General features: G+C 41.7%; 1 protein-coding gene across 5 annotated transcripts in view; it reads left to right on the forward strand.

Annotated features, from left to right (window-relative positions):
* Nucleotides 1-25,983, forward strand: part of MID1 (midline 1) — a 496,103-nt gene that overhangs the window by 433,880 nt on the left and 36,240 nt on the right. For 4 of the 5 annotated variants that reach the window (XM_030201611.1, XM_030201612.1, XM_030201609.1 and 1 more), the window contains exon 7: nt 8,177-8,320. In XM_030201611.1, the coding sequence (XP_030057471.1) occupies nt 8,177-8,320 (144 nt within the window). Of the gene's footprint in view, nt 1-8,176; nt 8,329-25,983 lie in introns of those variants that run through there. The other variant, XM_030201613.1, reaches the window with a different exon arrangement.

Below are 25,983 nucleotides of genomic sequence, written 5' to 3' on the forward strand. Positions count from 1 at the left end.
ACCATATTCTGTAAATGGCGTCTAAAATCTAGATGCATCCAGAAAAAGCACTTAGCACTATTCTATAAACCACGCCCAAAGTTAGGTGTGGTTTATAGAATAGCGCATATGGCCAGGAAATGCACCTGCATTTAGGTGTGGACATTTACACCACTGAAAACCTGGTGTAAATACCCGCCCCTAAATGTAGACGCATTCTCCCGAATTCTATAACAACATTCGAAAATTTGAGTAACGCCCCTGACATGCCCACACTTCTCCCATGGCCATGCCCCTTTTTCAGCTCTGCGCATTGTGATTTATGCATTTTTGTAATATGTAAAAAGAAGCACGTGTGAATTCCAATTATTGCCAATCATTGATAATAATTTGTTGTTATCGGCCAATTATCATCACTGATTGTCTCATTACTCAATTAAGGTGTGCATGTAAATTGGGCACACACCCAGTATAGCACACGACACACCTTATACAAAATCAGGGGGTAATATAATAAAAGGGTGCCATAGTTTTTATGGTGTACAAAAACACAAGTTATGCCATTGTGGCATCCTGGGGATATATGCTCCATGGGTTCCCAGGATAACCAGGCAATACAAATTAGCTTTGTTCTAGGTCCAAACATAAGTAAGACCACTTTAAAAATTATTAGGTTTCAGTGGTAATTTTCTTTAAAAAGGTACCAGAATGGGAATAAAGTGTTCCACATTCCATTCCCCTGCAATGGGGGAAAGGAGGCAAGTTCCACAAAGTCCAAAGTCATTACAGGGCTTGATTTAAGATGTTGACCCTCACAGGCAAGACCAGTCAGTATATTCCATAGAGTGGGAGGGAGGAAGGGGGAAGCAGTCCGCCCCTTTCTTTCCGAGCACTCTACCAAAACCCTCATCCACACCCTTGTCACCTCTCGTTTAGACTACTGCAATCTGCTTCTTGCTGGCCTCCCACTTAGTCACCTCTCCCCTCTCCAGTCGGTTCAAAACTCTGCTGCCCGTCTCGTCTTCCGCCAGGGTCGCTTTACTCATACTACCCCTCTCCTCAAGACCCTTCACTGGCTCCCTATCCATTTTCGCATCCTGTTCAAACTTCTTCTACTAACCTATGAATGTACTCACTCTGCTGCTCCCCAGTATCTCTCCACACTCGTCCTTCCCTACACCCCTTCCCGTGCACTCCGCTCCATGGATAAATCCTTCTTATCTGTTCCCTTCTCCACTACTGCCAACTCCAGACTTCGCGCCTTCTGTCTCGCTGCACCCTACGCCTGGAATAAACTTCCTGAGCCCCTACGTCTTGCCCCATCCTTGGCTACCTTTAAATCTAGACTGAAAGCCCACCTCTTTAACATTGCTTTTGACTCGTAACCACTTGTAACCACTCGCCTCCACCTACCCTCCTCTCTTCCTTCCCGTTCACATTAATTGATTTGATTTGCTTACTTTATTATTTTTTTTTTGTCTATTAGATTGTAAGCTCTTTGAGCAGGGACTGTCTTTCTTCTATGTTTGTGCAGCGCTGCGTATGCCTTGTAGCGCTATAGAAATGCTAAGTAGTAGTAGTAGTAGTAGTAGTAAGCAGTAACAGAGATCCAAAGACCAGAAAGGCAGAAGAGGAGCAGAGGAATGTCTATTGAGACAGACATGGGGAAGCAACTTCTTGCCCTGGGATTGTAGTATGGAATGTTGCCACAATTTGGGTTTCTGCCAGGTACTCCAACTGTGTCGCAAATAAGGGTAGGGTGGTGAGCTGATGGTGCTGAAGAGGAACAGAGGCAGGGTGTGATAATAGAAGCCATTTAAAGAGGGATACCTTTGTATAGAACCTTAAAGGATAAAGTAAGGATCTTGTGCATTATGCGGAACTGAATGGGTAGCCAATGGTGTTGTTTCAGCAATGAGGACACGTGGTCAAAGCGACGGGCATGAGTGAGTAGCCGTATGGCAGTATTGTGGATCGTTTGTAGTTTCTTGACAGCAATTAATAACAGGAGACCAGTGTAAACCACATTACAAAAATCCAGGACATAGAGAAGGGTGACACAATTAGTATTATCCAGAAACGGACATACCAAATGAATTAGACGGAGAGAGTAAAAGCAGGCTCATCAGTATTTATCTGGTAGAGTTCACTGATATGCTATCATAGCCTAATGCAGATTAAAAGCCTGGCCCCTATCTTCTGCAACTGGTAACAACATACTTCTTCTGCAATTTGACATGTCCAGTGCCTTCGACATGGTTAACCATGGAATATTACTATACATTCTGGAATACTTTGGAGGAAAGGTTCTTAACTGGTTTAGAGGTTTCCTGACAACAAGATCATACCAAGTTATAACTAAAGTAGAGACATCAACCCCATGGACACCTGAATGTGGAGTTCCCCAAGGATCCCCCCTTTCACCAACCCTCTTCAACCTAATGATGATACCTCTCAGTGGCGTTCCTAGGGGGGATGACACCCGGGGCGGATCGCCGATGCGCCCCGCCCCCCGGATGCAGCGTGACCCCCCCCCCCCCCCGCGAAAGACCCCCCCCCAGCGGCATGCAACCGCCGCCCCCCCCCCCCCCCCCTTGGTATGCCACTGATATCTCTAGCCAAGCTCCTAGACAATCAAAACTTCAATCCATACATATGTGCAGATGATGTCATGATCTACATCCCGTTCAAACACGATCTAAAAGAAATCTCCAACAAGATCAACCAAAGCTTCCAAATCATGCACTCCTGGGCGAATGCATTTCAGCTTAAACTGAACGCAGAGAAAACACAATGCCTTATAATTACCTCACAGCACAACACAAGTAAATTCGCCACCATAAACACCCCAAGCTTTTCCATCCCTGTCTCTAACACTCTGAAAATTCTTGGAGTCACCATTGACTGAAATCTCACACTTGATAATCACATGAAGAATACAACTAAGAAAATGTTTCACTCCATGTGGAAGCTGAAAAGAGTAAAACCGTTCTTCCCTAGAGCCATTTTTCGAAACCTGGTACAGGCAATGGTACTAAGTCACCTGGACTACTGCAATGCACTTTATGCTGGCTGGAAGGAACAGATTATCAAGAAGCTCCAAACTACCCAAAATACCGCAGCCAGACTTATATGAAAAACAAAATATGAAAGTGCAAAACCCCTAAGAGAGAAATTACACTGGCTCCCAATTAAAGAACATATCGCGTTCAAGATATGCACGATTGTTCATAAAATCGTTTACGGAGACGCCCCATCATACATGCATGACCTCGTGGACCTCCCACCCAGAAATGCTAAAAGATCTGCCTGCACCTTTCTTAATCTACACTTCCCCAGTTGCAAAGGACTAAAATACAAACTAACACACGCGTCCAGCTTTTCCTACATGAGCACGCAACTGTGGAATGCTATACCAAATCTCCTGAAAACAATTAACGAAATCACCAACTTTCGCAAATCACTGAAAACCTATCTCTTCACCAAAGCCTATCACGAGATCCCATAGTTAGATACAACAAATCACCACTCCTCCCTTATTATGATTGTATTCTTTTATAATTGCTTGATTAGACTGACTCTGTAAGCCACATTGAGCCTGCAAATAAGTGGGAAAATGTGAGATACAAGTGTAATCAATAAATAAATACATAAATAAATAAATAAGAGAACATTGATTTTAGGTAGAAAGAGGGCATATAAAAATGTTTTAAATAAATAAGGGGCATGTTATCTAAGGTGCACTAACCAGTTATTTTATTTATTTATTAGGATTTATTTACTGCCTTTTTGAAGGAATTCACTCAAGGCGATGTACAGCAAGAATAAGTCAAACATAAGCAATAGACAATTACAGCAGTAAAAAATATTCAAATAACAATTATGGCATAGTATGCTACATTACAATGCCAACACAAATACACAATAAAACATTTTAATAGACAGTATGGGGGTAATCAAAGATGAAACCACAAATACACAATAAAACATTTTAATAGACAGTATGGGGGTAAGCAAAGATGAAACATATAGATAGATAAGAGAGTAACAGGAGTAAGAAAATAAGGGACTAGTTAAAGAGATTTGCAAATGAGGTCAGAAAGTTGCTTGAACATTATTTTGGCTAGGGTAGGAGTGAATAAACATGTCTTGCTATAATATGTGCAGCCGGTGTCATTTACTTCTTCCGTTCCTAGTTGAAGAGCCAGGCTTTCACCTACTTCCTGAAGAAGAGATAGTCTTATGTTAAGCGAAGCCTTTCAGGGAGTGCATTCCAGAGCGTGGGGGCTACTCTGAAGAAGGCTCGGTTGCGGGTATCATCTGATGTCCTTTGGAGAGGGTGTGGTTAGGGAAACTGCTTGGGAGGACCTTAGTGACCTTGAAGGTATGTAGAGGGAGATCCTGTTCTTCAAGTACTCTAGGTCATTTTCTTTAAGGGCTTTGAAGGTCAAAACAAGAGTATTAAATTTGGCTCTGTATTGTACTGATACCCAGTGAAGTTTATGCAAAAATGGTGTGATGTGGTCACGTTGCTTACAACCTTCTATATCAATTGGAGCTGGTGTAGTCAGACCAGTGTAGAGTGCATTACAATAATCCAGTCTAGCACAGGTTCTAGCACGCACTAATTGTTAGCGCTAGACTATGCTAAGTCTAGCAAGTGTTAGAATAGCCAATGCGATATAGGTCCAATGCTAACTGCTTAGTATGGAATGGGGCAGAGACTGAGCGAGGTATGGGTGGAAATTGAGCATGGAATGTATATTGCAGTCAGCTCATAGTAGGTAGTGCACACTAACTGACAAATGTGCACTTAAGGTGGGTTCATCTAATGCCACCTCAATGGGTGTCTGAAAGTAAAGCATGTTACAGAACTTGTCTGTGTGAAAACTGCAAGAAGAATGCTGGACACTCCCAAAACAGTTACCGCAAAGCCTTTGCATTTATGACGTGTACTTAAGTGCAGACACTTAATACTTTTTAGTAAGCATGCCCCTAAATTGGAACAATCCAACTGGACCTTCATCTGCTTTAGAGGTTCCAAAAAACCGGGAATGTCAGTGGTGATAAAGTTTTGATAAAGCACCAGACTTCCTCAGTAGGTTCATATTGCAGGAAGAAGAGAGCCTCCAAGGGTTTTGCTTCTCCATGTCTTCAAATTCCTACCTACCAGAAAGATGAGAGGGTTTTGCTGCAAGAGCCAGACCACAGTGAAGAAAGTCAGTTTGAAGACCGGGGGGGGGGGGGGGGGGGGGGGGGAGCACATTTCAGAGATGGGCTGCCTATGCCCCTCCCACAGCAACAGATTTTAAGTTGTTCTACCCCACAAAGTTTAGTCTGTGCTCCTTCAACCTTCCTATGTATGCAAGCTGTTTCAGCCTGATATAAAACATATTTATGTTACGCTTGTTCAATCTCTCTGATTTTCTCAGCATTTTGTACTTTCAGAAGCCTTTAATTTTATTTTTAATATTACATTTTACCTATTTAGGTTGTAGGGAACACAATCAAATTAACAAACAATAGTCTAAATAATTGAAGTATTTCAACATAATTCCTGATGAAATTAATTAAAAAAGTTAGAAAACTGTGAATAAGGGACTACCCACATCAAATTTGCTGCAACTAAATTTAATGATGAACTTAGGCCTCTGAAATAATGAAGGTTAAATCCCAGGGGGCCAATATTCAAAGCAGGTTCTACATTCACTGGTGGACGGTGAATGGGTAACTGGTTTATCCATGGATTTTTGGGCCTTGTATGGCTAGTACTGGGCTGAAAATGACCAAATGACCTGATACTATCAGTATAAGTAAGGGATAGAGGGAGGGCGAGCAAGGGCAGTCTAAGCAATTATCTGGACAGCACTGATATCCAGCCACTATCAAGATAACATAGGTTTAGTTTAGACCTGCTGAATAACAGGCCTAAATTAAACTAATACGCCCAGATTCTACAAATGCCCTGTGATTCTATATATTGTGCCAAGATTTCTGTGGAGAAATCAAAGCATATTTTATAACAATGCACATAACATAATTAGTTAAGCTAATTAGCGCTAATTGGATGTTACCAAGCAATTCTCAGCACTAATGTGGTTTGCATAAATTTTAAGTCACGTAGTTGAAAAGTGGGCATGGTTATAAGTGAAATGGGCAGGTCATGGGTTTAATTGACCATGACTAAATTTAGTAATGAGGAGCAGCTCTCATCGTATTGTACAACGTATGCCTGAGTTAAAGTTCACTTTATAGAATAATCTTTGATTTCTGTGCAGAAATCAAGGTGTGATATATGGAGTCTATCCCATGTTGCCTAAAGTTAGGCGCTCAGTTGTATGCCCAGTTATAGAATAGGGTCAGTTACACATGTTACATAATCAATTAATTGGCACAAGTGAAAATAAGTACAAATAATTGGCATTAAACAGCAGTAATTGGCACTAATTAGCAGTTGTGCACTTAAATGACTTAGGCCGTATTCGATATACTGAGCACCTAAGTTCTATAGGGGTCCTTTTAATAAGCTGCACAAATTTGGAATTACTGCCCAGCTACCCTGTGGCCCAGGCGGTAATTCCATTTTATACGCGCGTCAGAAGATATTTTTTATTTTCCAATGCCCAGCACTATCCAGGTGGTAATCAGCAGTGTACACTGATGATTACTGCCTGGTTAACGCGTGAGACCTTACCGCTAACTCAATGGGTGGCGGTAAGGTCTCAGAGTCAAAATGGATGTGCACTAATTTTTATTTTGCCACACCACACGTACATTTTGGCAAAAAAAAAAGGGGGGGGGGCCTTTTTTACAGGCGCACTGAAAAATGGATCTGTGCACATCCAAAACACGTGCTTACACTAGCGCAGGCCATCTTTCAGCGCATCTTAGTAAAAGGACCCCATAGTGCGCAATTGCAAGTGCAGCATTCATGTGGGAGTGGCATAGACGTGTCAGGGGAGTTCCAACTGTTCCTGTTCACACTTTATAGAACAGTTGCATTTACACATCCAACTGCTGCTTTTAGACACCAGCATTTTTGCCAGCCATAGATAAGGCATAAGTAGTCATGCCTAAATTTAGCGTTTAAATGCATACTTACTCTATAACAGATTTGCTGTACAACTTTGTTATAGCATACTAGATTAATGTCCAGTTTTTTGGTGCCTAACATTTAGAGACCTACATAGAATTTACCCCATTGTGCTGAACCCATGTGGGTACTATCCGTTTATTCAGCATCACAGCCTAGGTGATCAATGACATTCAATATATGTATAATCTAAAAGCTGGCAATAGTTGAGTTTTCTATTTCTTGCAGAAAGCCAGGCAGTTCGAAACTGTTGGAGTTGTACTCTGCATTTGTAGTTAATCTTACGGTCCTGTTTACTAAGGTGCGTTAGTGTTTTTAGCGCACACGCTAACCATGTAGGCATCTATAGGGATATTGTAGGCACGTACATGGTTAACGCACATTAAAAACGTTAACGCCCCTATAATGCTGCTTAGTAAACAGAGCCCTTAGTTTCTTAAGGAATCTTGAAATACATTTTTTTGTAAATCATAAAGTCTGCTGCAGGTATTGAACATATTTGCCAAGAAAACATGGGCCTCATTCACCTAAATGTGAATGCAACAATACACAACCAACTCCAAATTCTTAACAGGAAGCCAGAACAGTGAAAAGAACAATGAAGAGGACCTGTCCTATCTTCTCTTCCCCTGCCCCCCCAACAGTAAAGTTGACTGTGGTATTTTGAATAAATTGACATCTGGCCAAGGTCTTTTGGGGCAGACCCAAATAAACTTATAAGAAAAAGCAAAGCAGACACTGATAATCCTAAAAAAGTATTTTATTCACACAGTCCCAACATGGCCACGTTTCGCCAGTTGGCATTCAGGATAATCACCATGAATATGCATATCCTAGAGGATAAGTGGATGCAGATTTATGCCATTCTAGGCGCCTGATTGGGTGTAAGGTCCCTAGGACAAATTTGGGAAGCCATGATCACACTGATGTTATTTCCATGGAATTGTAAAACACAGGTCTTGCATAGTCTTTTGTCATTCTCCAGAGAAATTAAGCATGGCATATTTTTCACATACCACCGATACTGTACATATTTTATAGTTAAAATATTTTGTTGTCGTTATTTCTCAAATAATAGCTGATGCTTTTGTCTTTCATTCACAGCCCCCAACCCTCCAGTCATTAGAGAAGAACTCTGTACAGCTTCTTATGACACCATCACCGTCCACTGGACATCAGATGATGAATTTAGTGTGGTCTCCTATGAACTCCAGTACACTATCTTCACTGGGCAAGCGAATGTAGTGAGTAAGTAAAACAGACTATGTATGACCTGACCTAAACTCTCAGGGCCTGATATACAGCCAGCAGCGGGCAGCATGGTGATTGCCCTCTGCTGTGCTGACCAGGGATATTCAGTGCTGGGCCGGCTAGCGCATGCCCAGTTAAGCTGATATTCAGCACTGACTGGGCATCGGCTAGCACATAAAGATAGGACAGTTATTTATGCGGTTCTATCTATGCACTAACCTTGCCCGGTCAGTGCTGAAAAATTAAGGCTTATCTGTGACCCGAACCCAAAACGCCCCTGAGATAGCTGGCTTGTGGTTATGCCCTAACTGCGTATATTCAACAGGAGATAACAACTTATCTCCCACTGAATATTTGGGGATAGCCGACTATCTGCGATTTAACCAGTCAGCAGCCGACACCAACCGGTTAAATCATTTTGCATATTACTACAACTACTACTACTACTACTACTACTATTTAGCATTTTTGTAGTGCTACAACGTGTACGCAGCGCTGCACAAACATAGAAGAAATACAGTCCCTGCTCAAAGAGCTTACAATCTAATAGACAAAAATAAAGCAAGCAAATCAATTAATGTGTAGAGGAAAGAGGAGAGGAGGGTAGGTGGAGGCGAGTGGTTACAAGTGGTTACAAGTCAAAAGCAATGTTAAAGAGGTGGGCTTTCAATCTAGATTTAAAGATGATCAAAGTTGGGACAAGACGTAGGGGCTCAGGAAGTCTATTCCAGACGTATTGAGGGGTCTGGAAATTAAGATCCATCATCTGTTGCCATAAAGATAAACAGTCATGATACCATGATAGAAGAATGATTAAAGGCCTGAGGGCATCATAGTGTTTCTGCTTTGTTCACGGTGGAGAAATTAAAACAATGACCATATCTGTATTTACCGTTTTCCTGGTAAAACTACTCTACAGTACTTCAGAGAGAAATTTAATTGTAATTGAAGAACTTATAGACCACTATAAATCATGTAGAAACCACTCAATTAAAAATGTTATGTAAGTTGTGTTACCACATTTAAGTTTATCGGTCTCTGCATTGTTTCTTTCTGAAGCAGATGCATGTCAAAATAGGAGTTTTTACCTTTTCTATCCTGTTGACATGGATTTTTATACACTTTCCTTGAAATTCTATAAATGGCGCTTAAAATTTCACATGCAAATTTGAGTGCACACCCAATTTGTACATGCAGTTTAATTGAATAACCAGCCAATTAGCACCACTAATTGGGTGGTAATAATCAATTAGCAGCGCTAGTTGGCCTTAATTGAAATTTATGCGCTTTTTGTCACGTGGATCACGGGCAGTTCCAGAAAGTGGGTGCAGCCATGGGAGTGTCAGGGGTGGATCATGCACATTCCTAGAATTTATGCACGCTGCTATGGAGTAAGGGAACTCAGCGCCTAATTTAAACAGGAGGATTTATGCCACAGTTTACTTGGTGTAAATCCTCGCATCTAAAGTTAGGTGCCAATCCTGGCACTAAGGGCCTTATTCTACCAAGTTTATGCTCCTAAAATTTATGCTCCTAAATTACAAGCGTAATCTATGTTCCTACGTACATTTAGGAGCATAAATTTAGGAGCATAAACTGTGTAGAATAAGGCACTAAGAGTATTCTACAAATGACACCTAACTTTCAGCGCCGTTTATAGAATGGTGCTTAGCGTGCTATTTTTCGGGCACCGATTTTTCGGCACTATTGATAGAATTTGTCCTTTATGCTAATTTAAGAACTTCCACAAATTCTTTGGTATGTTTTTTTGTCCAGATCTGCTCTGAAGATGATGCTGGATTATTTTTTTTTTAGATTAATATTTTATTAAATTATTCAAATTCTGCCAAGTAAATGAAAAACTTGTACAGTAAATAGGAAAGGAAAACAAATGTAAAATTCTTTGTAATTTAGGAATAGAAAAACAATATTAAAGGTAACAAATATATATCCTCTCATAGTCCCCAAAACAGAGATCCCACAGAATTTACGGAGAGAAATATAAGTAGAAAATATATATCAACATATGAAAAAGGCCCATGCATGGTGATATACTTAAATGTCCAAATGAAAGCTGCCTCTATATGAGGGAATAACATTTTTGAGATCCTACAAATTGCATATAATATTTTGATGCTGTATATTTGAAGTAAAAAATAAAATAGTCTAGCCACTATTAGCTGTTCTTGATTTAGCATAGCAAGTATTATAAGCCTTTGTGTGTTTTGTTTTGTTTTTTTAGAACAAAATGATACATACCGCAGACTATGGGGCCCTTTTACTATAGGTCAGAGGTTTTCAACCCAGTCCTTGGGCACAACCTGCCAGTCATTGTTTTCAGGATATCCCCATTGTATTGGAGATATCCTGAAAATCCTAACTGGCTGGGTGTGCCCTGAGGACTGGGTTTAAAACCCTCTGCTGTAGGTTAAGCCCAAACACATGCTTAGCACCTGAAAAAGCAGTTGCTGCAAAAAAAAAAAAAAGGTGTTTTGTGGTATTTTGCCTGTTTGCACACACTGGAGCCCTTTTACTAAGCCGCATAGCCCAACAAGCGTCAATTTGGAGTTATCGCCCGGCTACCGCATGGCCCTTGCGGTAGTTTCATTTTTGACATTCATCCGCTATGCGCGCCGGAAAAGAATTTTTATTTTTTGGCGTGCGGCAGAAACCGGGTGGTAATAGTCATTCTACACGTGTAGACGGTTACCGCACGGTTAACGTGCGAGACCTTACCACTAAGTCAATGGCTGGTGTTAAGGTCTCAGACTCAAACTGAATGTGTGCCAAATTTTATTTTGCCGCACGTCCATTTTCAGCAAAAAGTTTTAAAAAGGCTTTTTTTTTTTTTACAAGCGCACTGAAAAATGGATCTGCGCACACCCAAAACATGCACCTACACTAGTGCAGCCCATTTTTCAGCGCACCTTAGTAGAAGGGCCTCACTAAGTACATGCCAACTAGTTTCTTCTAGAGTAGAGATGCAGCTTAGTGGTTAGAGCACCAGTTCAAATCCCACAGCTGTTCCTTGTGGCCTTTTGCATATCACTAAAACCTTAGTGGCCCTTTTACAGAGGCGCGTTCAGCAAGCACCAAATCAGCATTACCGCCCAGCTACAGTGTGCCCTGGGTGGTAATTTTGAATTTGGTGTGCATTGAAAAGATGCGGTAGAAAATGTGGTGCTTACCCAGTGGTAAACGGCAGTGTGTTCACGCTGTATCCCTACCGCCCGAGTAGCACATAAGACCTTACCGCTAAGTCAATTGGTGGCGGTACGGTCTCAGGCCGAAAATGGACACGCGATGGTTTTTATTTTGCCGCACGTCCGTTTTTCGGCCCCTTAAAAAAGGGCCCTTTTCCCAGGATGTGGTAAAAACTGGCCTGGCACACGCACACAAAAGACGTGCTCTCACCGCCACAGGCCAGTTTTTGCCGTGGCTTAGTAAAATGGCCCCTTAGTGTCTAGTGTCCCTGAACGTAAAAAAACTCACCTTCATCTACTGCTGAAAATGGTGTGATCAAAATCTAAATAAGCATTTGGAGTGGAGGAGTAACCGAAAGGATAGTGCAGCAGGTACCAGCTTTGATTCCCTCTTCAGCCCTTTGAGACTCTGGGCAAGTTACTTAACACTCCATTGACCCAGGTATAAAATATTTAATTTGTAAACCACAGAAAGGCAGTATAGCATTAACCAAGTAGAACATTCACATTAGGGATCCCACATTAATTTATTGCAAGTCCTGTGTGCTATTGTAAATATTACCCCCCCTGTTTACTAAGCCATGCTAGCGGCTGCTGTACAGCATTGCTGACACAGCCCATTCACAGTGAATGGGCTGTGTCGGCATTACCGCATCACTAACCGCTATCGCAGCTTTGTAAACAGGGGGGTTAGTGTGGGACCTGTAAAATCAAAATGCCCTTCAGCAATGTCTCACAAAAATATATTAAACAGAATCAGCCCCAGCACTGACCCCTGAGTCACTCCACTACTAACCTTCCTTTCCTCAGAGCCGATTCCATTTACCACCACCCTCTGCTGCCTGTCGGTCAACCAGTTTCCAATCCAGTTCACCATTTTGGGTTCTAAGTTCAGCCCTTTCAGCTTATTCACAAGTCATCTGTGAGGGACCGTATCAAAGGCTTTGCTGAAATCCAAGTAGATTACATCTAGTGCACGTCCTTCATCCAGTTCTTTGGTCACCTAGTCAAAGAAGTCAATCAGAATCGTTTGGCAGGATTTTCCCTTGGTAAAGTCATATTGCCTCAGATCTTGAACCTCTTTGCTTTTAGAAAGTCAACTATCCTTTCCTTCAGCAGAGATTCTATTATTTTTCCTACCACCGACATGAGGCTTACTGGTCTTTAGTTTCCCACTTCTTCCCTGTTTCCGCTTTTATGAAGAGGGACCATATCAGCTTGTCTCCAATCCCTCGGAACCTCTCCTGTCTAAGAACTATTAAATGAATCCTTAAGAGTTCCCACCAGGACTTCTCTGAGCTCTCTCAGTATCCTGAGATGTATCCCATCCGGCCCCATAGCTTTGTCCACTTTCAGATTTTTAAACTGTTTATAAATGCTTTCTTTTGTGAACAGCACAATATCCATTCTATTACCAGATATTCCCTCAGCAACCGACCGCAGTCCTTCTCCAGATTTTCTTCCATGAACATCGAACATTTGCTTTATCCTCATCATTCTCCACATAGCTATTCTCAGTATCTTTCAGTCTTGCAAGTCCATTCCTATTTTTTTTCTTTCACCCATTCTTTCAAGCCATATTTCCCTCTTCATTTCTTTGAGCTTAATCCAGTAATCTTTTCTGTGATCCTACTACTACTACTACTACTACTTAGCATTTCTATAGCGCTGCCAGGGTTACGCAGCGCTGTACAAGTTTAAACACGGGGAGGGACAGTCTTCTCGTTGCATTATTCTGTATTTCTTGAACGGTCTCTTTTGCCCTTATTTTTTCATCCACTTGTTTGGAGAACCATGTAGGCTTCCTGTTTCTCTTTTTTTTTTTGTTTACTTTCCTTGCATGAAGATCAGTTGCCATATTTATAGCAGCTTTCAGCTTGGACAACTGTACTTCCACTTCTCCAATTCAAATTCCTACCCCTGTCGTCAGCTCCTTCATCAAATATTCCCCCATTTTACCAAAATCAGTATGTGTGAAATCCAGTACTTTGAGTTTTGTGTGTCTGCACTCCACTTTTGTTCTTACATCAAACCATACCGTGTGATGATCACTATTACCTTTATCTTGAAGTGCTAATTCTAGATAAGAACTGTATCTGTTTTATAAATGTAACAAGTAAAGAGAAATCTTATCTTTCTGGAAACACCTGGTAATACACTTGCTCAGTCTCAGATTTCACACTTGTGCATACTTAAAGAAACATGTAAATCAACGTACATGAAAATTCCCCTCCCCCCCAAAAAATTGAAGAGTTCATAAAATCTGCAATAAAAATTGATCCCATTGGGGCTTAACAGCATTAAAATATGATTTTATAGCATTTATAGTTTGATTTTAACCAGATGTTTTAAAGTTGCAAAGAATGTCAGTTTTTCACAGTCTAATAAAAATGATTTGGATAAAGCTTTACCCGGATCCAGGCATACATATGTGGCTTTCCTCTCTAGCTACTGATTATAGACATGACTGAGATTTTGCCCCATGATTGTGAGGGAAGAAGAAAGAGTTGCAACAGGTTTTTAACATCAAGAGCATTTCCAGAAGTACATTTTTACTTTCCTTTATAGTAAATGTTCAAATATTTCACATATATAATGTAGGATATACAGTGATGCTTTCCTTGTTCAGAAGAAAAAAAGAAAAAAAAAGGGAAAATGAAGCAAAATGCATAACAAAAGCAAAGGTCTCCTAGATCACAAAGAAGAGATAGCAGGAAGTAGAGATAATTGAAGGAAACAAGGAGACTACCGTCATATATCTAAAGAAAAAGGAATATTTGAATGGTAGGACATAGAAACATAGTAATGGCAGATAAGGATCTGAACAGTTCATCCAGTATGCTCAACACATTCATTATCAGTTCATGATTAAGCCAACAACAAATGTGGCATAAAATATGTATACTTGATAATGATCTTTAGTAACATAGAGGGGGATAATCGAATGGGGGCGCCCATCTCTAAGGACGGCCCCGTAAAGGGGCGGGGCAACCCGTTTTATTGAAACAAGATGGATGTCCATCTTTCATTTCGATAATACGGTCGGGGACGCCCAAATCATGAAATTTAGGTCGACTTTAGAGATGGTTGTCCCCGGTTTTTGGCGATAATGGAAAGCGAGGACGCCCATCTCAGAAACGACCAAATCCAAGTCATTTGATCATGGGAGGAGCCAGCATTCATAGTGCACTGGTCCCACTAACAGAATGGAAAAAGCCCTTCCCTTACCGATCTGGAAAGGAACGGGCACGCATGAAGGAAATCTGCCACTCCTCCACTCTACTCAACTCCCTTGAAATTTGGCCATCCCTGTGGGGAGCAGTTGAGGACGTCCACGCCTTCGTTATGCTTCTGCTGACACACACATTCCTCCCCCCCCAGGGACCTTCATACTGCCCCCCCCCCCCCCCCCCAGGGAAGGCCAAATTTCAAGGGAGTGGAGGAGTGGCCTAGTGGTTAGAGCACTGGTCTTGGCAATCCAGAGGTGGCCAGTTCAAATCCCACTGCTGCTACTTGTGATCCAAAATCCAAATAAATAAATAAAGAGGGTGTTGGAGGCATAGCTAAAGGCATGGATGTCCTTCTCACAGAAACATCCACATTTTGGACATCCTCAACTGCCGTCGCAGGGATGGAGGCATAGCGAAGGACATACTCTAAAAAAAAAAAAAAAAAAAGACAAAAGTTTTTGAAGTTGTTTTTTTCGGGGTGGGAGGTAGTTAGTGACCACTGGGGAAGTCAGGGGAGGTCATCCCCGATTCCCTCTGGTGGTCATCTGGTCAGTTCGGTCACCTTTTTGATGCTTGGTCGTGAAAAAAAATGGACCAAGTAAAGTCGGCCAAATGCTCATGAGGGACGCCCTTCTTTTTTCCATTATCGGACGAGGATGCCCATGTGTTAACCACGCCCCTGTCCCGCCTTCGGTACACTGCCGACATGCCCCCTTGAACTTTGGTCGTCCCCACGAGGGACAGCAGTTGAGGACGCCCAAAATCGTCTTTCGATTATGCCGATTTGGGCGACCTTAGGAGAAGGACGCCCATCTCCCTATTTGTGTTGGAAGATGGGCGTCCTTCTCCTTTGAAAATAAGCAGGATAGTAACATAGTAGATGATGGCAGAAAAAGACCTGCACAATCCATCCAGTCTGCCCAAGAAGATAAACTCATATGTGCTACTTTTTGTGTATACCTTACCTTGATTTGTATCTGCCATTTTCAGGGCACAGACTGTAGAAGCCCCGCCTCCCAACCACCAGCCCCGCCTCCCACCACCGGCTCTGCCACCCAATCTCGGCTAAGCATCTTTCTTTGCCTTTTTCCAGACACAGACCGTAGAAGTCCACCCAGCACTGTCCTTACTTCCCAACTACTGGAGTTGCTGTCAAAGCCCACTCCAGCCCATGCTGATCTGTCTTGCCATATACAGGACACAGACTGTAGAAATCTGCCCGGCACTCTTTGTTACTTATAGCTGAAGTTGCTATGAGGTCATTTAAATGTTGTTATCATACCATCCTTTCTCTATTGAGGGATCATCTGTGTTTATCCCATGCCTTTTTTAATTCAATCACTGTTTTTGTCTCCACCACCACCATTGGTAGGATGATCTAGATTGTACCTTGTAAGTTATTTTGTATTTTCAGATGACAAATGTACATAGACTACAGACTCAAACATTAACCCAGGAAATAGGATATGATAGATACCTTTGATATGATGCCAGCAGAATAGTCAGCTCATACAGCTTCTGGTAACTGATGGAAAGTATTCACTGCAGTCACTAACCTTACGTGCATGGAGAGGGGGCAATGAAGGGTCTGGCTTACAGACTTGTAGCTATATCTCCACAGTGCACAGAGCTGGAGTATCTGAGCAAAAAGCCAAATAAAAGAAAAGAAAAAAAAAAGCTCCAAAGAAGTCCTGCTCTGCCCAGCCCAGGTAGGGCAGGACCTGATCAGGATAACCAATTGGAACATGCACATCCACAGAAAAATAGAATGTTTCTCTCCTTCATTTACTAACTGATAAGGGAGGGTGAAGTTCTCTGGCTGTGGCAGGGGAATTCAGAGACAACGTAGTGCAAACATGAGCATACAGATAATGAGGCCTAAGGTATGGCCTTGGATACTTAGGAAGAGGCCTTAGAAAGCCCAATTTACAGCTATGTGGACCCAATTTCCACTAACAAAAGTAGTTTAGTGGATTATGAGTGAGATGGTTCACAACAACTATAGAAAGAACTGGTGAAACAGACATCTGTAGATTCTTTATGGAAAAGCTGAAAACAGTTACTTCTTTAATCCAGCTACAAGGTTCTGATAGATGACAATTTATATACAGAAAGGCAAAATAAGGTGGTTCGTCCTCAAACACCTATAGAGGTTCACTGCAGCTCATTTTCTGCTTTGTGCTCATCTCTTTGTTAGCTCGCTTATATTGGTTGTCAATAATATCATTAAAATTCTGTTGCTAACCTATCCATACTTACACACTCCGGGTTATTTATCTTCGTTTGTTATCCCTTATCAACCCTCACGTATGTTATGTTATTTGCAAGAAAATCATTTTGTAATCCTGCCCCCCCCCCCCCCCCCCAGCTTGATACTATTGGACAGAGTGCTTTCTTTTTTTTTGGCCCCACCATTATGGAACCAGTTATCAAAGGGCCTTCATGCTGAAGAATTCATAACTAAATTCAAGGCATTATTGAAGGTTCACAATTTTCAGCTGATATTTGGCTAACTGTTTTGGAGCTTGGTGGTCTAGGATCTGCATATTGTATATATGTGGGTATGTACATATGTGTATAAGTATATGTGTATGTATGTGTATATGTATCTATATATCTTGTGATGGGATCTGATCACCACAGACAGTCAAGGCCTTGGTGGGAATTCCCTAGTTCACCATAAACTTGACTGTAGCCTGGGTGATAAGCACCTTGTATAGATTATCTCCAGCTGAAGGTGCACTTACAATACCTTTGCCTGTAGATCAGTGGGAGTGCTCCTAAAACAACTTCTGCAGAAACCTCAGTCACCTGGGAATTCTGCCCTTCAATCTAAGTCTCCAAACTTACTCAGAATATTTACAGAAGTATCACAAAAGCTTTGGTTCTAAGAAAGATCCCAGAAACAGCTTATAAGTATAGGATGCTCATACCTTCAGTCTTAGGTATAGGAGTCCTTCTTACACTCAGGGTGACTGTTTCTCAGTTATCAGCCATCCTGTTCCTGACCTCCTCCTTTTGAGGTTCCCCATTAAAACAGGTTGCAGTCTTGTTATACTTGTTGCACACCCTCAGGGCACCTTTTCTGGGGGACAAAACATTGTACTAGCATGTTTCACCAAAATATGCAAATTAGCCACCTCTTAGGCAAATTATACTTCTCTTAATATTATTTAATCATCCAAGCAGAGAATTCTTTCAGTAAACAGTTCATCAAACAGTCTTCAACTGAGCCCACTTTATGGGGACCTGGGTCTCAGTTTAGAACAGCCACCACCCCTTGGACAGGACGTTTATTTTCACTCTAACTTTACAGTCCTGTCTACCCCTAGCTGTTAGTTCAAATATTACTGAGGAGACAGTGTTGCCTTTGCAGGCAGAGTCATAATATTAAGGCAAGTATTGTATTGATTCTTTAGGGATCTTTTTTCCTTCAGGGACCAGTGTTTCTAGCCTACCTTAATTCTCCCTGTCTATAAGGCACCCTTCCTTCTCCTTTTTTATGGATCTTCTCTTTAGGGTTAAATTCCTGGGGTTTTCAGCCCATCTTGGTCTATCTCCTGGGAGTCTGCTCATGAGTCACTTGGCATCCTTATTTCCTGGAGGTCCCCTTTCCTTCTCTCCCCTTGCTTCTCCTAGAAGGTATTCTTTATAGGTCTTCTAATTGCCCACCACACCCCTTCTGGGCTCCTCCTGATTCCAGAAGGATCCAGTACCTTCTCTTGGGTGTTTTTTTTCTTTAAGGGAATCCTCTGCTAGGGCTCTCCCCAGCTTCTATGTTCCTGGCCTTTGCTTGAGCTCCCTTTTTTTTGGCCTCTTCAGGTCATTACCCTAGTGTCTCCATTGGAGCTTCCCCTAGTGACCAGATCATGGCATGACCCTGGTGTCCCCATTGGAGCTCTCTCTAGTGACCAGTTCCTGGTATTTACAGGGTTTTCACTGTGAGAACGCCCTCTGGTGGCCTCCTCAGGGTAGAGCATGCCCTGTGTTTATCACTATAGATATAGCAGTTGCATATGTATATTTGTTATTGTAGGTTTTGTGTACTATGTGAATGTTTCCTATCCTGTTCGGAATTGTAGTTCCTTTCTTTTATTGTGGATTATTATTTTTTATATAAAACCACTCTGGTTTGTGTGTCAATAAAGAGTGGCATATCAAATAAATTTAATCAACCTAACCAACAGAAAATAAAGAGGTTATGATCACTTGTGACATTTCCATTCCAACTGATATAAAGTTCGATGCAAGAAAACCAGAAATCATGATAAGAGAAAATCACAAGGACAACATTGAAAATAGAAATTTAAGTGCCAAGTGATCATTCTGTACATTGAGTGGAGAAATAAGATCTTCAAATACGAAGCAATGCAATCAAGAAAATATGGCAGACAGATGCAGAAATATTCCTCAATATATTGGGTACCACAGGCTCGATGAAAAGGAAGTTCAAAGCTACCTTGATAGGTTGTCTGTACTTGTTACAATCTTATGAACTCCAGAAGGAAGCTCTTTTTGGCACAATGCAATTAGTGTGGCAAATATTTGCTGTAAATCTGATAGATTGAGATCATAATCTGTAGGCACTGTTATATATATCAGAAAAATCACTGAGTGAGCAGTTACTGTGGACTCATTTGGCTAAGGATATGTTACTATATCCTTAGAAGAGATTACCAATTTAGCAGCAAAGTTAGGCTGATGATCTCAGACCCTGAGACAAGTAAACCTGAGCATAAGAGGAAAAGTCCTGTATCTCACCTTTGCAATCCATAGCTTTGGAGTACAGGTGAAGTGATGAATCAGCTCCTCCCTATTCAGACTCTAGCAGAAATTTCTCCCGCGAGCCTCGGTCAGGTATTAGTCCAATGTCATTGCACAGTGAGCAGCCGGTTGCATATTCTTTGGGGAAGCCACAGAGCTGCTTCTGAACTTGACCTTGTGCAGTGCTCAGCAAAGATATACAGTTCGCAGGTGTTTAGACAAATCAGTCTCTAGCTCCTGAGAGAGATGCATACACTATGAAATTTTCTTCTCTCTGACTCCTTTTGTTCTCTGAGTCCACAAATGACCATCATGGACCAATCACACTCCATCTCTCCATCTGTCCAGGTCACATACATTCATGACAATGAGGGGCCCTGTGGGCATTCAGCAAGAACAACTTATCAGTAGTAAGCTTGCAATACCAAACTCCCTTCCATGGTTCCCAGATGTTCCCATAGACTCTATCTCTTTGAAGCATGCTCCTACTCACCTTCTCAGGAGATAACTGGAAGGCTAGTGCACTAAACATGTCCTTGATGAAGTCACCAGCCCAGTTGTGCAAAGAAGTAGTTTTCATTTGTAGAAAATCCAGTTCATGTTGTACCTTAGGCCTCAGGCTACAGAATCCATATTGGTTTAGCAAAGATGGTTCAGGCCTTACCATCCCTTAGACCAGCAAAAGTGAGAAAACAGGAAAATACCCCTATAGCTGCTTTCCCTGGAGGTGGAATAACTACAAGGGAGTCGATTCCATCTCCAACCAAACAATACAACTAGACAGGTTAGAACCAGGACTCATGGTCAAGACCAAAGAGATGCAGCAAAATATGAACAGACCAGCAAACTCAAAACTAACACTCTTCAAACGAGCCTAGAAGCAAACACTTCAGTCAATCATATAGCAATGTTCAAAAGTAACTTCTAAATGCTAATAAAGCTGATAAATGAATACTAGAACAAATAACACAGTGTTAGTGCAATGTCTTAACACATGAAACAATAATCAAAATCAAACATATGGTACTACTTGTTGCATGATAAAGCATCGGCATTGATTAGTACATAACATGATACTGAAAACAGAAACATAATAGTGGAGAATTAGGCAGTGGCGTTCTCCACAAAATCTTTCAATCTCATGGGCACCAGAGTGGAACCCCAGTGAACGTCCTGTACCAAGAAGACTACTACTACTATTTAACATTTCTAAAGCGCTGCAAGGGTTACGCAGCGCTGTACAATTTAACAAAGAAGGACAGTCCCTGCTCAGAGGAGCTTACAATCTAAAGGACAAAAAATGCAGTCAATCAAATTGGGGCAATCTGGATTTCCTGGATAGAGGTCCAATGGTTAGGTGCCGAAAGCAACATTGAAGAGGTGGGCTTTAAGCAAGGATTTGAAGATGGGCAGGGAGGGAGCTTGGCGTATGGGCTCAGGGAGTTTATTCCAAGCATAGGGTGAGGCGAGGCAGAAAGGGCGGAGCCTGGAGTTGGCGGTGGTGGAGAAGGGTACTGAGAGGAGGGATTTGTCCTGTGAGCGGAGGTTACGGGTAGGGGCATAGGGGGAGATGAGGGTAGAGAGGTAATGGGGGTGCAGATTGAGTGCATTTGTAGGTTTAGTAGGAGAAGCTTGAATTGTATGCGGTACCTGATCAGAAGCCAGTGAAGTGACTTGAGGAGATGGGTGATATGAGCACAGCAAGCAGGAACACGATGGTCCACAATGTGGTGAAGATTGGGATGACAAAGGGTGGTAAAATCGCCAACAGCAACATCAGGAGTCAATTTCATGTTTGTAGTTTTAATAACCACAAACCAAGGGAGTCAAAGTCAATCACATACCGAATACATGCATACACAGTGTAATCATTTAAAATTGAAATTAAACACTTAAGACCCTTAGAAATATAACTCACCCATGCAGCTTAACAGAAATCTGGTAGCTACGGAGGCTAGACAAGTTTTTCATTCATCGGGTCCTTCACACTGGAAAACAAAGCCCTTAACTAATGCTCCTTTCACAAAAAGTAGTGTGGAAGAGCAAACAAACATGAATGAAGGCACTGTGAAAAAGCACTAATATAGTGTCATCTTTTTTACACACATAGAATATTAAAACGTAGCAATAGCTCTTCAAAATTAGTTCTTTACTACAGATCCAAATGAAAAAATTTGAAACATGTACTTATCTTCATGCTGCAGGGTAAGAGATACACCCACCCGGCAGCTCCACAATCACAGCGCCTTGGAAAACCAAATGTTTCTTAATACTGCCTCACTGAACTTTAAACAATCTTCACAGCCTCCCTGAACACCCAACACCACGAGTTTTGCAATCTGCCTCAGGGACTTCGGTACAGCTGTTGCAACTGAAAAAGAAAAGAAAGACGCCACACAGGGTAATAATGACTAGGTCATAAAATGGTGCCCCAAATGACCACTGGAGGCATAAAGGCATGACCCCTCCTTACCTCCTAGTGGTCACTGACCCCCTCCCACCCCCCAAAGATGTAAAAGAAAGTACATACCAGACTCTGACAGCTTCAAATGTTATGGCAAGTCCTATTAGAGCAGCAAGCAGGTCCCTGGAGTAACCTAGTGGTCAGTGCAGTGCACTGTAGAGAAGGGAACGCAGGCCCATAACCCACTCTAACTGTTACACTTGTGGTGGAAAGTGTGAGCCCTCCAAACACCTACTGTACCCACATACAGTGGGGGAAATAAGTATTTGATCCCTTGCTGATTTTGTAAGTTTGCCCACTGACAAAGACATGAGCAGCCCATAATTGAAGGGTAGGTTATTGGTAACAGTGAGAGATAGCACATCACAAATTAAATCCGGAAAATCACATTGTGGAAAGTATATGAATTTATTTGCATTCTGCAGAGGGAAATAAGTATTTAATCCCTCTGGCAAACAAGACCTAATACTTGGTGGCAAAACCCTTGTTGGCAAGCACAGCGGTCAGACGTCTTCTGTAGTTGATGATGAGGTTTGCACACATGTCAGGAGGAATTTTGGTCCACTCCTCTTTGCAGATCATCTCTAAATCATTAAGAGTTCTGGGCTGTCGCTTGGCAACTCGCAGCTTCAGCTCCCTCCATAAGTTTTCAATGGGATTAAGGTCTGGTGACTGGCTAGGCCACTCCATGACCCTAATGTGCTTCTTCCTGAGCCACTCCTTTGTTGCCTTGGCTGTATGTTTTGGGTCATTGTCGTGCTGGAAGACCCAGCCACGACCCATTTTTAAGGCCCTGGCGGAGGGAAGGAGGTTGTCACTCAGAATTGTACGGTACATGGCCCCATCCATTCTCCCATTGATGCGGTGAAGTAGTCCTGTGCCCTTAGCAGAGAAACACCCCCAAAACATAACATTTCCACCTCCATGCTTGACAGTGGGGACGGTGTTCTTTGGGTCATAGGCAGCATTTCTCTTCCTCCAAACACGGCGAGTTGAGTTCATGCCAAAGAGCTCAATTTTTGTCTCATCTGACCACAGCACCTTCTCCCAATCACTCTCGGCATCATCCAGGTGTTCACTGGCAAACTTCAGACGGGCCGTCACATGTGCCTTCCAGAGCAGGGGGACCTTGCGGGCACTGCAGGATTGCAATCCGTTATGTCGTAATGTGTTACCAATGGTTTTCGTGGTGACAGTGGTCCCAGCTGCCTTGAGATCATTGACAAGTTCCCCCCTTGTAGTTGTAGGCTGATTTCTAACCTTCCTCATGATCAAGGATACCCCACGAGGTGAGATTTTGTGTGGAGCCCCAGATCTTTGTCGATTGACAGTCATTTTATACTTCTTCCATTTTCTTACTATGGCACCAACAGTTGTCTCCTTCTCGCCCAGCGTCTTACTGATGGTTTTGTAGCCCATTCCAGCCTTGTGCAGGTGTATGATCTTGTCCCTGACATCCTTAGACAGCTCCTTGCTCTTGGCCATTTTGTAGAGGTTAGAGTCTGACTGATTCACTGAGTCTGTGGACAGGTGTCTTTCATACAGGTGACCATTGCCGACAGCTGTCTGTCATGCAGGTAACGAGTTGATTTGGAGCATCTACCTGGTCTGTAGGGGCCAGATCTCTTACTGGTTGGTGGGGGATCAAATACTTATTTCCCTCTGCAGAATGCAAATAAATTCATATACTTTCCACAATGTGATTTTCCGGATTTAATTTGTGATGTGCTATCTCTCACTGTTACCAATAACCTACCCTTCAATTATGGGCTGCTCATGTCTTTGTCAGTGGGCAAACTTACAAAATCAGCAAGGGATCAAATACTTATTTCCCCCACTGTATATGTGGCACTTGCAGGCATAAGGGCTATCGTAGTGGTGTACAGTTGGGTACAGTAGGTTTTTGGTGGGTTTGGGAGGGCTCACCATACAATATAAGGGGGTAATGCTGAGATGTGTACCTGGCCCTTTTATGTGATGTCCACTGCTTTGCTGGGATGTCTGTGTGCCCACAATGCTGGCTCCTACATCCCAATGGCTAAACTTTGTGCATTTTTCACTGGGGTGGGGTTTTTATTTCCAAAAGTGGTCCAAAAAGATGGACACACTGAGCACAACAATGGCTAGCAAATGCCTATTTTTGAAAAACAAAAATGTTTTTCAGGTTTGAAAATGGCCAAGTTCTCTATTAAATTTTTGGACATTTTCCGCAAAACATCCAAAGTCATAATTATACATCATATAAAAAATGTCCCTTTATATCTGTTCCCTGATAACCAATCATGCTTACATGGAAACCGTAAAAAAACAAGATTGCCATACTTCTGGTCGTCAATGTTTCAGGGCTAACAAAATTCTTCTGACAAAGCTGGGTAAAAAGTAATCTAGTTCCATTGTGAAACTCTAGTACCTTTTATCCAGAAATTGGAACATCCTTCTATCTTCTGTATACCTCTTCTCTTCATCCTTTATTTCTTTCCCACACCCAAAGAGCCCTGTTATGTCTCATAATTATAAAGTTTCATAAAACTTCTGTTGCTTATATTGTGTCCTTTATATCAGATAAATGACTATAGTGGGAAACCAATCTTCCTGTACAAATTTAGAGCAGTTCTCTGTTTCCATTTAGCAACACCATCCCTCAAGTTGACATCTTTCTTGTGAACTTCACGTGAAACTAGACAGAGAATCGCTGAGTGGAAACCACAGAAGGTTCCAAGTTGTGGTGATGTTTCTGTATACATAATATTAAAAAGATGCATAATCCAACTCTGAAGGCTATATTTAAAATGTTACTCATGGATGTGGCATGCTAAAGTATGGTGCTATTCACCCTCAAAGGAAAAAGACAACATTTAAAAATAATTGTCAAGTATACATTTGACAACACGAAAGCAGTCTTACCCATTGACTTCCCTTGCAGAGTATCTGATTGCTGATCAAACTCTCCTTCCAAATGACTCTGCAAACCCATTGTGGAGGTTTGGGGACTCCCACAGCAGTACCAGGAATTGGGGAATGGAAGAGAAAGTAGAAGGGAGCTAGATATGTAACCCATAGAATACAGCCTTGGAATTACGGAGAAAATAACTACTTTTAAAAACAATTTCTCTCCACTTTAAGTGTATATAAGTATAGGCCGGTACTTTGCACTGAGAGGAAACAATTCAATCTTGCCAATATGTTATTTTTTTTTCTTTGAAACTTTATTTTTGATGCAATACAAGGATAAAACATGTGGAGGGGCATTTTAGAAATGACATCCAATTCAGAATGTGGATGGCCCAGTCACTATGTCCATCTCACATATATTTTAGAACAGAATACATCCTGTTTTAAAATGCATGTGAAATGGATGTCCATGTGCTAGAAATATAGAGCATGAACATCCCTTTTACAAACTGAAAGGTCCAAATTATGAATGGGGCAAAACAAAGGACATGGACGTCTTTGTGGCAGCAGTAGAGGAACATCCATTTTAGAAAATGGCCACAGGGATGTTCATGTGGAGTAATAGCCTAATGATTAAAGCAGCCAGTGGAGAGCCACAGCAGAGATCCTGAGGTTGTCGGTTCATGTCTTGCTGCAGCTTTTTGTAATTTTTTTTTTCAAATTGTGAGCACTCCAGGGACAGAAAAATACCTGCTGTGACTTCATTTATCATTTCTTAAAATTTGCAATACCACCTAATTTGTGACACAAATCAAGGTGGTTTACAATCAAATAAAAAAAGTCAATGAGCTCCATAAATTAAAGGACAGATGGAAGGTCAAATGGAAAAGTGCTCAATCAGAGCATCTTTCTGTAATCAAGATGTACCAAGTACCTGGTCTAAATACAGACGTCTATCTTTTTAAACATGAATATCCCTTCCTCTTCCGCCGCCGTCCTCCTCTGGAATTCTTTGCCTGTGGCCATTCAAACAGAGCTTTTTTTTTTTTTTCAAACTCTAAGTCATCTTTGAAAACTTACTTATACCAACAAGCTTTTAATTCAATC

This window comes from Microcaecilia unicolor, chromosome 4 (assembly GCF_901765095.1).
Source record: "Microcaecilia unicolor chromosome 4, aMicUni1.1, whole genome shotgun sequence".
Classification (NCBI taxonomy): Eukaryota; Metazoa; Chordata; class Amphibia; order Gymnophiona; family Siphonopidae; genus Microcaecilia; species Microcaecilia unicolor.